This window comes from Boleophthalmus pectinirostris, unplaced genomic scaffold (assembly GCF_026225935.1).
Source record: "Boleophthalmus pectinirostris isolate CB_2022bp ecotype Guang Dong unplaced genomic scaffold, ASM2622593v1 HiC_scaffold_19, whole genome shotgun sequence".
NCBI lineage: Eukaryota > Metazoa > Chordata > Actinopteri > Gobiiformes > Gobiidae > Boleophthalmus > Boleophthalmus pectinirostris.
Genome location: NW_026571140.1, coordinates 41262256 through 41277236, shown reverse-complemented (window position 1 = coordinate 41277236; position 14981 = coordinate 41262256). Strand labels below are relative to the sequence as shown.

At 39.6% G+C, this 14981-nt stretch overlaps 1 protein-coding gene across 1 annotated transcript in view; it reads left to right on the top strand.

Moving 5' to 3' along the window:
* The window catches only part of large2 (LARGE xylosyl- and glucuronyltransferase 2), a 303419-nt gene that overhangs the window by 225623 nt on the left and 62815 nt on the right, over window positions 1–14981 (top strand). Inside the window, exon 7 of the mRNA XM_055154616.1 lies at window positions 2152–2275. Within this exon, the coding sequence (XP_055010591.1) occupies window positions 2152–2275 (124 nt within the window). The remainder of the gene's footprint in view (window positions 1–2151; window positions 2276–14981) is intronic.

Here is a 14981-nt window from a genome sequence, read left to right as displayed (position 1 = left end):
AAGTCACAGAAACAGGAAACGGTCGTTATCCATTTTTTCCATTATCCATTTAAACACAAAATCAAAAACTAAAAAAAACAAAATGAAATTATTTTCTTTGGAGATAAATAATGAAGAAAATAGTTTTTTTTTTTTTTGTTTTCTTATTTTTGGTTTTATATTGAAAAACAAATGAACGAATGACACACAGATTTTTAAAACCGAATTAGAATCTTTTTCTTCTTCCTGGATAAAAACATGTCTGGAGTTGTTTTTGTTTCATTCGCATGTTTGAACGAGCCTTTATTATTATTACTTTTATTATCTCCAAAGCTCAAAATGCTCTGTTCCAGCTTGTGCAGTGTTTTCATACGCACAACCAGATCCACGTCACACAGAGAATTTTGTTTGCGCCGCGCTCCTTTTACGGGGAAAACGATCCCTCAGAGCCAAAGTTCTGTCTTAGTGACCGTTGTTGTTCGCGTTAGACCTGCCGAAGAGTTGCAGTGTGGTTGGGCGTACAAACAATAAAACTAGCTAACGTACTTTAAATCTGAGCCTGTGACTCAAATATACTATATTACATTTAAAATATAAAGGCAAAAATACAGGAAAACTATTTCTTACCTGGAGACTCAATGAGATAAGAGTAAATGTGCAGGTTTGACACTTGTGGCACTGAGTGGGGCTGTTGTTCTTTGTACCTGGGAGACTGAAGGGGCAGGTTTTCATATGAACTGAATTAAACTTTTGTACGTTTTTTTTCATGGTCAACGACCGGAAAAGTCGTCATGTACTGAGTAGTCACTGATTTGGTATATTTTCTGTTATTATCTACACCGAGCTCGTTTGTTTTCCCCCAGAAAGAGGCGGGAACGTCACTCACCAGTCAAGTTGCCAAATGTGTCGGTCTAATGTGTGGAGTTTCCAAGTTAAGAGCTACATTTTCACCTTAAGTCAGAGGCGGCACTACCATTAGGCAAAAGTAGGCAGCTGCCTAGGGGCCCCCGAACCTGGAGGGGCCCCAACCAATTGCCCTCAGTGCCACTAATGGCCCAGGCCTCAGAATATTTTTAATTTTTAGAGTAGTTTTACTTTTAAACAATAATCATAAGAATAAAATAATAATCATATGTAATCAATGTAAACAAAACTGCACTAGCAAAAAAATAAAACTTTCAGCTCTGGTTATCTGGTTGACAACCTAACTACAGGGTGCTCACGGTCATGGAAATCCTGGAAAAGTCATGTAAATTGAAAATGTAATTTTCCATGCCTGGAAATGTCATGGAATTTTGTAAATTCAATGAAAGTTTTGGAAAACCCATGGAATTTTAGTATCTCTTTCGCTCAACTACAGTGTTCTGTTAAGTTCTCATTAGTCCATTATGATTATTTCTGAACGTCTGCACCTTTTGTTTAAAAGAGACGACAATAAATGCCACTGACAGGATTTTAAATGTTAAAAAACCTATAATCCCAAACCATAAGGTGAGTGGAAAGGGTTAACATTTCATAATTATCCCTAAAAGTCTGATCAAATCTACACATGTAGGTGCTGTAAAGTCATGGAAAATTCACTTTAGCACATGGAAAAGTCATGGAAAAGTTTTGAAAAGAGTGGGAACCCTGTTACTGATTAAACACGTTTCCAATCCACCATAATTCAAATAAATGAGATGTGCATGTCCCAAGAACAACTGGGAAAACAGGCAATAATAAAAATATTTAAAAAGAAAGAAAAAAAAAAAAACAAACAAACAAAAAAACAAAAACGGCACATTATAGTGGGGGCCTCAAACTCAAGTTCGCCTCGGGCCCCCAAATTGCTAACTCCGCCACTGGCTTTTGTTCAGAAGTGACTGATAATTCCAGTGTGTATGGAGTTAAAAAACACAGTGGAGCACTTCCTGTATTACTGTGTCCAACGGTCCCTCATTTCTTAGTTGGCTAAAGTTCCATGATATGATGTGAAAAACCGAGCTCAAAAAACAAAACAAAAATAAAAAAAAGAACGCTCAGTGTATGAATCAGGTAGCCACAAGAGCAATTCCGTTGTGATTGTAATACTATTTTTAAAAGTACAGATATCTTACCGTTCTTTGCAGAGACAGAAGTGCTTTAAATCTCACACTCATCTGTTGTATTTTCTGTGTGTTTCTGTTTCTCCAGGAGGAACCCTCTGCACTTTCACTTCATCACAGACTCTGTGGCTCATCAGATCCTCAGCGCTCTGTTCCAGTCCTGGATGGTCCCGTCGGTGCAGGTCAGCTTCTACGACGCAGAGACGCTCAAGGTGAGAACACAGAGAACTACACCAGAACTACACTAAAACTACAGAACTACCCAGAACTACTACCAGAACACCAGAACTACCTACACCAGAACTACTACCAGAACTACCACCAGGACTACACTAAAACTACTACACAGAACTACACCAGACTACCCCAGGAACTACTACCAGAACTAACCAGAACTACACTAGAACTAGACCAGAAATACAAACACAGAACTACACCAAAACTACCAGACTACACAGAACTCAAACTACACCAGAACTACCCCAGACTACTAACCAGAACTACCAGAACTACACAGCAGAACTACACCAGAACTACACTCAGAACTACAGACTACCAGAACTACAGACAACTACCAGAACTACCAGAACTACACTGAACTACAGAACTACCAGACCAGAACTACACTAAAACTACACCAGAACTACACCAAACTACACCAAAGTACACAAACTACACCAGAACTATACACAAACTCCACCAGGACTACACCATAACTACATTAGAACTATACCAGAACTACACAAGAAGTACACTAAAACTACACTAGAAACACAGAACTACAGAACTACACTAAAACACACTAGAACTACTAGAACTACACCAGAACTACACCAGAACTACACTAAACTACACCAGAACTACCCCAGAACTAAAACTACACCAGAACTACACTAAAACTACACCAGACTACACACTAAACTACACCTAGAACTACACTAGAACTACACACTAAGACAGAACTACACTAAAACTACACCAGAACTACACTAAAACACTAAAACTACACCAGAACTACACCAGAACTACACCAGGACACAACTAACTACCCAGAACTACAACCAACTACCAGGACTACACCAGAACTACACCAGAACTACACCAGAACTACACAGAAGAACTAAAACTACACCAGAACTAGACCAGAACTACACTAAAACTACACCAGAACTACACCAAACTACACCAAAGTACACACAACTACACCGGAACTATACCACAACTCCACCAGGACTACACCATAACTACATTAGAACTATACCAGAACTACACAAGAAGTACACTAAAACTACACTAGAACTACACCAGAACTACCTAAAACTACACTAAAACTACACTAGAACTACACCAGAACTACACCACAACTACACAAGAACTACACTACAACTCTACCCCAAACTACCCCAGAACTACACTAAAACTACACCAGAACTACACTAAAACTACACCAGACTACACTAAATCTGCACTAGAACTACACTAGAACTACACCAGAACTACACTAGAACTACACCAGAACTACACTAGAACTACACTAAAACTACACCAGAACTAGACCAGAACTACACCAAAATTACACCACAAATACACTAGAACTACACCAGAACTACACTAAAACTACACCAGAACTACACTAAAACTATATTGGAACTACACTAAAACTACACAGAACTACACCAGAACTATACCAAAATTACACCACAAATACACTAGAATTACACTAAAACTACACCAGAACTACACTAAAACTATATTGGAACTACACTAAAACTACACCAGAACTATACCAAAATTACACCACAAATACACTAGAATTACACTAAAACTACACCAGAACTACACTAAAACTATATTGGAACTACACTAAAACTACACCAGAACTATACCACAACTACATAAGACACCAGAACTACACCAAAACTATACCAGAACTACACTAAAACTACACCAGAACTACACCAGAATTACACTAAAATACACCTAACTACACCACTACTACTCCACACTAGAGCAGCCCAGGCCTCTCAACTACAGGGTCTGCGGTTCTATTCCCAGACTGTTGAGTGTGTGGAGTTACAGTGTCACTTTAACACTCCGGGAGTTGTTTACTGTGTCTTCTTCCTCTCTGAATTGAATCCTACTTTTTTTTTTTAAACAGACATTGTGAATCGGATCATGAACACAGAAGTTTGGAGAAAAGTTTTGGTGTGAGAGGAGCAGACGTCCACAAACATGTTCTGAAATACACGGGGAAATATTCTCTCGCGTTAGTTCAGCTGTTCAGAGGCTCAGACGTGTTTCAAATGTGAACGGAAATAGAGTTTGAGAGAAATACATATTGCAAATTGATCACGATATTTGAAATGGGAAATTGCACTTTTTTTTTCCCTCGCTCGCTCTCCAGAAAGATTCATTCAGAGTTTTTTTTTTCCATCTCCAGTCTGTACAATTCACTGTCAATATAAATAATATAAAGCTCAACATCTCACCAAAATAAATATACCTCCCTCCTCTCCTTCTTTCCTCTCTCGTCTTTCTCTATCTTCCTCCTCTTCTGTGAGTCGTCATCGGCATAAACATATAGCTCAGGTTAGTTTTGGTAAATTGCCTTTTTGGAGTTTTAATGGTCCATGTACCGTTCGTTCTTTTGGATTTAATTAAGAAATGGGAAAACAGTTTGTTATTTCATTATTCTGTTTTGGTGTCAAACAAACAAACAAAAAAATTGATTACGACTTCTGTTTCCAGTATTTAATTTAAAGTTTAGTTCAAATCACACCAATTGCCTATTTTAATTATATGGGCCCGGTCAAGCAGAAGTAAACAGCAAGGCCAAAAATTCAAGTTAAAGGTTGTACGGAGGATTTTTTTTTTGTTTCAAATTGTCAGTGAAAGTTTATAACACCATTACAGAGATGCAGCAGCCTTGTAATTATGATGACCAAAAAAAAAACAGAATGAAAATCTATCGACTGTGGACGTAGTGAGGCCAGATAAACATCAGCCAATAGATGACGAGGCTGCCTCATTTTCTGTTGGCTGTTGAGTTGTCAATCAAACTCCCTACGTTTCTAGTGTAACTGACTCACGGCATGCAGGGATTACGTGGTTTGTGCAGCGGTTCTTAGAGGGTTTTTCAAACTGTAGCTTCCTCGTAATTCGCACAAAGTTTGTCGCGACGGCGGACGAGAATCCACGACCAGTTCGCCGCAAAAGAAAGTCCGTTTTTGAGGTCGCGGAAAGAAGAAGAGAAGGGGAAAAGGAGCAAAGACAAACTGAGGTGATTCTTGGAGATCTCTTCCAGCGATTGCGCGAATGAAGCAGATGAAGGGTCTAAAAACTGACACGTCGGTCGCTAAATTATTTCCAGACAGGTCACTTCAACAGTAATTCTGAACGTGCACTGGATGTAAACAAGCGTTTCTCCTGAGGCTGTGGAGGAGGAAGGTGTCACACATGCACAACATTTGAAAAAGGACTGTCGCTGTATTTCTTTTCGCTTAAAAAAATCCTCTATACAACCTTTAATGCATCTGATATAAATAAATGTATTGAACAGATACATATGTACTCTAGTTTATGAAACTGTTGATCTTTTTTCTGTACCATTTTTGGTTTTCATTTAGTTATCACTGTTTGGATTTATTGCCCAAAAAGTGCTGCATATTTCATTCCCTCCGTTACCGACATGAGTTTTTTTATTTTTTGTCAACAGCTTGAAAGAATATCACAGGTTTAACTTGACCCTGTTGGAGTGTAACTCTTTCCTACATTCTGATACTTTACTTATTTCAATAGTTCCTCTAGTTTCTGAATAAGAGCGATTTGAATGTCAAAAATCTGCCCGTTTCCCTCCGTTATCGCTTAACCGGACCCATATGTTATATTATGTGCCTCGGCGTGTGAACAAAATTTATCGCTGAGTTCAACAATGACTTTTTCTAAGACGCAAAAGTAAACGTGTCACTATAAAAGCAGAGGACGTGTTTGGTTTTCAGATAAGTTCTTCTAGCAGCAGAACTTCTTGGGGCAGGTAAGTCAGAGAGAATAAAATATCAAAATTGAAACAGGCACCGAGACTAATATGATTAGACTAATGACTAATGATTTACTAATAACACAATGCAGTGATCATTCAGGCAGCTGTTATCTGTTCGTTAAATCTTTTCTAAAGTGAAGACGAATTATGTTTATTAAACATTTGTTAAGGTTGGTCAAACTCCAGAGAAACAATAATGCATTACTAGTAAATAATTCTCTCGTGGTTTACTAATCATTAATAAATGCTCAAATTTGTACTTAAATATACATTTACAAATGCACACACAAATGTTTAGTTCATGAGTAATTAAGTAAGAAATACTTATGAGTAACTATTTACAGCACAGGAGAATTAAGTGCAAGTTAAGTGCTAATTCAGGTAATAATTAAGGAGTTACTAAGCGTGAATCATTATTAATTAAGTCTTTGTTCATGCTTTATTAAGGCTAAATAAGGTGTAGTTATTATAAAGTGTTACGGTAGGAACGAAGACTGACGGTAAATCGAGAGCTTCACCTTTCAACTCAGCTCCTTCTTCACCTCAGCGGTCTGATAGTTGTTTGACAATAAAATGGAATAATGAAATACGAAACTGTTTTGTGATTTTATTGTTTTTAGTTCTTAATTGAAATTCAAAAGAACGAATGGTTCAAGGACCTTTAACGTTCCCACATCAGAAATCCCAGAGTATTGCATTATTATTTCTTTGTAACATTATTACATTTTTATTTTAAAAAGGTGTTGTTCAAAAATACATTTTACTTTTACTGTAAGGGGGGGTTGCCGTTCCACTGATCTGACCTGTAACTTGATGTAACCTGGTGGTGTCACCTCCTTGTCTCAATGGAGATACTACTCGTTTAATGCCATACCGCGGGACATTCTAATCAATGCAATAACATTTCCATCGAGAGAAGCAGGTGACGGTTCCTCTCAGCAGAAAAGTTACACCGTGCAGCTTTAATAGTTCAGATTTTAGTTTCTCTCACATGTGACTCATTCCACCTTGGCCTCAAAGCGCAGCTCACGTTAAACTGCATTATTTTCGAGTAGTTTTAAATTTACCGGAAACATTTCATTCTTAAATATTTCATTTAAAAACAAATTATTCCAGCGTCGTCCTCAGTGAAGTGGCTCTTGGAACGTCCAACGGGGCCGACCAAGGACTTCAGGTGCAGACTTCTAAATGTAATTATAGAAAAGAAAATGAAGATAACAAACCCCGAAGCTTTATGTACTGCACGAAGTATGTCCTAAAGGCGCGCTATCTGATTTTTATTGTCTTTAAAAACAGAACTAGTTCATCGTAAACAGTTTGCAGTGGTCCAAAGTTCTTTCTCTCTTATATTATGCGTTCAGAGCGTCCACATTATTCACCGTGATGAGTTTATAAGCGCTTTTTACAAACGACTGTGTGACGGGGCCAGTCCGTCTATGATTTTAGGTGGCGTTTCCCCCCTACATGCACACACACGCTGATTCATCCCACACACACGAGTTCACTCCCCGTTTCCCCGCTGTTTCATTCATCCGCGCTGTTTTCACTATTAACGCCTTTTCCCCTCTTTCCTCCGTTACTAATTCGCACTGTTGGGCAAGTTACTTTAAAAACGTAATGTGTTATTTATGACTTATTACTGTCATTTCAAAGTCATTCGTCACATTACAATATTACTGCATTTAAAATGTAAGGCATTACATTACTATTGCATTACTTTAAGTTACTCTCACCAAAATAACTGCGAAGATGCTGAACTTTTGCGCCGTATACGGACTGAACCAGGACTAAACCAGGTCTAAACCAGAGCTGAACCAGGACTGAACCAGGACTAAACCAGAGCTGAACCAGGACTGAACCAGAGCTGAACCAGGACTGAACCAGGACTATAACAGGACTAACCTCAGACTGATTCCAGGACTGAAGAGGAGAACTAAACCAGGACTGAACTAGGACTAAAACAGGACTAAACCAGAACTAAACCAGAACAAAACCAGGACTAAACCAGAACTGAACTAGGACTTAAACAGGACTCACTGTAGGGACGGGCTCGAAGGTGACGCAGGAGAAAGGAGCGGCTTTGCTCCGCACCTCATGGAGGTAAGAGCGGCTGTCACCCGATCGCTCTTTATGGACTCTGCTGCTCAGGCTCACAGTCCTGATTTCAGCAACTATTTGCAGGGACCCGACCTGGTGCAAAACTCTGCTACAGCGCGTAACTTCTACCTTCCTTCAGCGTGTCCAGAAGTCCAACTTTTTGTGTGATGGTTACATCTTCCTCTGTCTTTTGGGTGCGAGCGCAGGAGCCTTTGTCAGTGCAGAACGTTTCGTCGACGTTGTGGGTTTTGTCGGGAAGAAAACTTGCAAACATACAGCACTTCGGACGACTGTAAACCAGGTCTAAACCAGAACTGACCCAGGTCTAAACCAGGTCTAAACAGCGTAGAGTTCTGTGTCGGTCCTTTCGCCCGCGGTCACCTGACGGTCTACGCGGCCGCGTCTCCGGCGTTTCACTGCTGCTGATATCGCGGTGATTTTAACGAATTTGTATGAAGAAAAACACACCACTTCAATCCAGGTTAAAAAAACATTGTAACGCGCGATACTCACATTTGTACCGAGTAAAATATTAAATTTTTTTCCCCCTGTAATGCCACATTACTGCGTTACAACAAAAAGTAATGCATTACTGTAGTTCGTTACTTTGATAACGCGTTACTCCCAACACTGCTAATTCTCCAGGGCTGCACACTTGAGCGCGTTACTGTACTTTGTTTCACGCACGTTATGTAAGATGATTTTCTTCACGTTATTCAGCTATTATTTTTGACGTTTAATGCACTTAATTCCTGTGTGCTCAACGTGGCATAGACAAGGTAGGTTTATGGTGAAATTGTTTGTGTCTATAATGATTTTGATATGTTGCTCAGTGGGAGGAGTCAGGTGGTTTAAAGGGGAGCCGTTCCTACCTGTCAGTCAGTCTGCCACCGGTTACAGAGCAGGTAACGTCAGTGTGCTGTACCAGGATCTTAAAGGGGACAGTTAACGCTGAACTCGACCCGGTTTCTTTGCTGTAAATACTTTTTTCACTGTTTTGGGGACTACAGCTGTTACGGCTCGCGGTCTGGCTCCGCCTCCGCAACCCCCCGACGCTCCCAGTTTGTTTTACCGCTTTTTCCTTCCATTTAATTCTGCTCATCGTCCTGGTTTAGTCCTGGTTTAGTCCTGGTTTAGACCTGGTTTAGACCAAGATTTAGTCCTGGTTTGGACCTTGTTTTAGACCTAGATTTAGACCGAGATTTAGTCCTGGTTTAGACCTAGACTTAGTCCTGGTTTAGTCCTGGTTTAGACCTAGATTTAGTCCTGGTTTAGTACTGGTTTAGACCTAGATTTAGTCCTGGTTTGGACCTAGTTTAGACCTAGATTTAGTCCTGGTTTAGACCTAGATTTAGTCCTGGTTTAGTCTTGGGTTAGTACTGGTTTAGTCCTAGTTTAGTCCTGGTTTAGACCTAGATTTAGTCCTGGTTTAGTCCTAGATTTAGTCCTGATTTAGACCTAGATTTAGTCCTGGTTTAGACCTAGATTTAGTCCTGGTTTAGTCCTAGATTTAGTCCTGATTTAGACCTAGATTTAGTCCTGGTTTAGTCCTAGATTTAGTCTGGTTTAGTCCTGGTTTAGTACTGGTTTAGACCTAGATTTAGTCCTGGTTTAGTCTGGTTTAGTCCTGGTTTAGTCCTGGTTTAGTACTGGTTTAGTCCTAGTTTAGTCCTGGTTTAGTCCTGGTTTAGTCCTGGTTTAGTACTGGTTTAGTCCTGGTTTAGACCTAGTTTAGTCCTGGTTTAGTCCTAGTTTAGTCCTGGTTTAGTACTGGTTTAGACTAGTTTAGTCCTGGTTTAGTACTGGTTTAGTCCTGGTTTAGTCCTGGTTTAGTCCTGGTTTAGTACTGGTTTAGACATAGATTTAGTCCTGGTTTAGACCTAGTTTAGACCTGGTTTAGTACTGGTTTAGTCCTGGTTTAGTACTGGTTTAGTCAGGGTTTAAGTGTTTACATGATCTTTTTAAAGCAGAATTAGTTTTTATTCAGAATTAAAGCTCATGTAAACGTGGGATAAACATGTGAATGAAACAAAAACACAAAACTCCAGTTCTGTTTGTGACGAGGAAACGGGATGAAAACACAGATCAGAAAATAACGTTACGCGAGACCTTTAAATACACGGACACAACCGACTGCCGGACCTTTTAATTGCAGTTCATTACAGAGCAGAGCGAGCGAGGCCGGTCCAGATTTAGCCTCGCGCTCCAGACATAACTCAGAGCGACGGCCCAGTTGTGTTTATTATTGAGAGCACATGCAGTAAATGGAGCGGCCGCATCATTACACGGGTTCATTTCTTTGGAGCTGTGCAGATAAACACGGCGGGTAAACACAGGGGAGGGGAGGGAGCGGGCGGGTTTATGGGGCAGAGCTCAAACTCGATGCCTCGGTGTACGTCCGCAAAAAAAACACACGACTGCAAAGAAGCGGCAGGTCCGGACCGAGGACGAGCGGGATGAGTCCACTGATCGATAACGGATCATTAAGAAATTCAGTACTTTATATAGATTTAGATTTAGTCCTGGTTTAGACCTGGTTTAGTCCTGGTTTAGACCTCAATTTAGTCCTGGTTTAGACCTGGTTTAGATTTAGATTTAATCCTGGTTTAGACCTAGTTTAGACCTAGATTTAGTCCTGGTTTAGACCTAGTTTAGACCTAGATTTAGTCCTGGCTTAGTCCTGGCTTAGGCCTAGATTTAGTCCTTTATTTAGATTTAGATTTAGTCCTGGTTTAGACCTAGTTTAGACCTAGATTTAGTCCTGGTTTAGACCTAGATTTAGTCCTTTATTTAGACTTAGATTTAGTCCTGGTTTAGACCTAGTTTAGACCTAGATTTAGTCCTGGTTTAGACCTAGATTTAGTCCTTTATTTAGACTTAGATTTAGTCCTGGTTTAGACCTAGTTTAGACCTAGATTTAGTCCTGGTTTAGACCTAGTTTAGACCTAGATTTAGTCCTTTATTTAGATTTAGATTTAGTCCTGGTTTAGACCTAGATTTAGTCCTGATTTAGACCTAGATTTAGTCCTGGCTTAGTCCTGGTTTAGTCCTGGCTTAGTCCTGGTTTAGACCTAGATTTAGTCCTGATTTAGACCTAGATTTAGTCCTTTATTTAGATTTAGTTTAGTCCTGGTTTAGACCCTAGATTTAGTCCTTTAGTCCTGGTTTAGACCTAGATTAGTCCTAGTTTAGTTTACCTGTTTAGACCTAGATTTAGTCCTTTATTTAGATTTAGATTTAGTCCTGGTTTAGACCTAGATTTAGACCAAGATTTAGTCCTGGTTTAGACCTAGATGTAGTCCTTTATTTAGATTTAGATTTAGTCCTGATTTAGACCTAGATTTAGTCCTTTATTTAGATTTAGATTTAGTCCTGGTTTAGACCTAGATTTAGTCCTGGCTTAGTCCTGGTTTAGACCTAGATTTAGTCCTAGATTTAGTTTAGACCTTAGACCTGGTTTAGTCCTGGTTTAGACCTAGATTTAGTCCAGTTTAGACCTAGATTTAGTCCTGCTTTAGACCTAGTTTAGACCTTGATTTAGTCCTGATTTTAGTTTTGGGTTAGTCCAGATTCAGCGCGACTGAATCTTTCAAACCAACAAAACGAAAAACAAAAGTTTACAGGGATGTGACAATAACCGAAATATTGTAATATCTGGGACTGGGCAAATTTTTTTTAAATAATCGCATTAATCGCATGAGTTTGAGTGTTATGCCCAAAACCAGTTAATGAATTAAAAAGTAGAGTATAGTGACTTTTATTGGAAATGTAAATGAAAGAGCCAAACATTTGTTGCACAGACAGTGTTTCTTTCAGAGCCGAACACTCAGAGTCTTCAAGGTTTTCTAAAGGCTCAAGAAAAAACACTGAATACATTTTTCTACTACTAATATATTTTTTCAAGTGAGTAATAAACACTGCACTAGTAATACTTTATAGATCATCATTATAAACTTGGACTAATATTTCTTGGGAAACAAAGGGTTAATGTAATGTAAAGAAAATGGACCAATCACAGTTTTTCTTCCAGTTGTATCTGGGTAAATCAGTGACTGAATTATGGACGAGATCAGATCATGAAATCTTCTTCTGTAAGCGACACCACAGAGAAGAAAACCACACTGGACACCTCTATAAATAGATAATAAAAACTGCATTAAAATAATTGTCGACGATAATGAATTAATTAGTTAAAGCAAAATTAACTCATGAACGTGCCCGGCCCTAGTGATATCGTATCGTCAAAGTTCTCACAATAATATCGTGGACCATCACAATAAATCGAATGACAAGTCTCTTTGCTTAAAGGTTGTATAGAGGATTTTCCAAGGAACGAGAAATCCAGCGACTGTTTGTCCTTTTTCAAATGCTGTGCATGCGTGAAACCACCTCCCCTCCCCTACAGCTCCTACGTAGAAACACCTCCTCCCTCCTCCTCCTTACGCCAGAAACAGGTTTGTTTACAGCCGGTGCTGCACATGACTTGTAAACAACTAACTACAGTGTTGGTTAGACAAGACGGAGAAGTGAGGAGAGGAGCGGGTGAGCGGTGTCGCGGACGAGAAGTGTGGAGGAGCAGGAAAGGGGTGCAAGAGATGCGCGGAGATTCAGTGCGAATGAACTAGCTACAACACGCAGCAGCAAGCGGACTCTTTCTTTGCCTTGAAAATTACGTTTTCAGACATAGGATATCGCTTTCGTGTCCTGAAAAACGTTTGTCCAGCTCTTGGAAATAAAGTACGTTTTCATAATAAGCAGAAGTTTCCTGTCCAGGAGTAATTTGTGGACCAGTGGTTCAGTCTTTAGACCCTTCGTCTGCTTCAGTTCGCGCCATCGCTGGAATGAATCTTCAAGAATCACCTTAGTTTGGCTTCGCTGCTTTTCCCCTTGTCTTCTTCTTTCAGCGACCTCAAAAACGGACTTTCTTTTGCGGCGAACTGCTCCTGGATTCTTGTCGCCATTGCAACAAACTTTGTGCGAACTGCGAGGAAGATATAGGTCAAAAAAAGCCACTAAGAACTGTTGCGTTGGTGGAGTAAACAGCGTCTGTGCGTCTTGCGTCTGTGGACTGTGTGACAGTCGTACGTAAACCACGTACCGGCGGCGCAGGCAAGTCAGTTACACTAGAAACGTAGGGAGATTGATTGACAGCCTGTCAGCTCACAGATAACGAGGCAGTGTCGTTATCTATTGGCAAATGTTTAGCCCCACCACGTCCAGAGTTGATGAATTTTTATTCTCTTTTTTTTGGTCATCATAATTACAAGGCTACTGCACCTCTATAATCTATCATTGACAATTTGAAACAAAAAAAAATCCTCCATACAACCTTTAAATGAAGAGTTATGGTGCAGTGGAACTACATAGACCATGATCCTTTGCTCCTTTTCAGTGCAGACGTCAAGAAGAAATAACAGTTCTAACACTTTTAAGTCTTAGTTCTTCGGGTTAAGTCTTGTCGAGTCATTTTAAGAGGAAAAAGAAGAATATTCACAGTTTTAGCCTCCATAAAATATCTCAATAAATATCGTACCGTCGTGACATAAACTTCTATCTACGTGGAGAATATTTCAGAGTTTGGTTTGTACTTTGTTTCCGTGGAATCCTTCAGGTGACCTCCGTGAAATTGCGCCGTGTCACTTTAACACTCCGGGAGTTGTTTACATCGTGAACTCTGAATTGAATCTTTTTTTTTAAACAGACATTGTGAATCGGATCATGAACACAGAAGTTTGGAGAAAAGTTTTGGTGTGAGAGGAGCAGACGTCCGCACACATGTTCTGAAATACACGAGGCTCAGACGTGTTTCAAATGTGAACGGAAATAGAGTTTGAGAAATACATATTGAAAATTGATCTCAGTATTTGAAATGGGAAATTGCTCTTTTTTTCTCTTTCCAGAAAGATTCATTCAGAGTTTTTTTTCCATCTCCAGTCTGTACAGTTCACTGTCAATATTCAACTCAACATCTCACCAAAATAAATATACCTCCCTCCTCTTCTTCCTACTCGCCTCCTCTCTAGTAGCAGCAGTAGTAGTAGTAGTAGTAGTAGTAGTAGTAGTAGTAGTAGTAGTAGTAGTAGTAGTAGTAGTAGTAGTAGTAGTAGTAGTAGTAGTAGTAGTAGTAGTAGTAGTAGTAGTAGTAGTAGTAGTAGTAGTTTTAGTAGTAGTAGTAGTAGTAGTAGTAGTAGTAGTAGTAGTAGTAGTAGTAGTAGTAGTAGTAGTAGTAGTAGTAGTAGTAGTAGTAGTAGTAGTAGTAGTAGTAGTAGTAGTAGTAGTAGTAGTAGTAGTAGTAGTAGTAGTAGTAGTAGTAGTAGTAGTAGTAGTAGTAGTAGTAGTAGTAGTAGTAGTAGTAGTAGTAGTAGTAGTAGTAGTTGTTCCTCCTTTGTTGAAAATCAAACCGGGTCTTTGCACATTTCACACTTTCTCTGCTGCTGTTTTAGTTTTTTCCCTCTGGACTCGGTTTCGTCTTAAACACAAATAAAAGTGTGACGCAGGAGGAGAGGAGGGAGTCGCCGTGGAGATGGAGAAGTTTAATGCCGTACTGCGGAACATTCCAGGCCAAAATATGTCCATGGACGCCGGAGTGTTTGTCGTTTTCCGTGCCGTATCTCTTTCGTCTTTCTCTCGTAACTCTCTCCATCTCATTCTTTGTTTCTACCTGAGTCCCTCTCTTTCTTTCTGCCTCTCTTCCGTCTCTATCTTTTCTTTTTTCTCTCTCTCTCTCTCTCTCTCTCTCTCTTTCTCTCCTCCTCTTTTCCCTCCTCTCTCTACATCTTCTC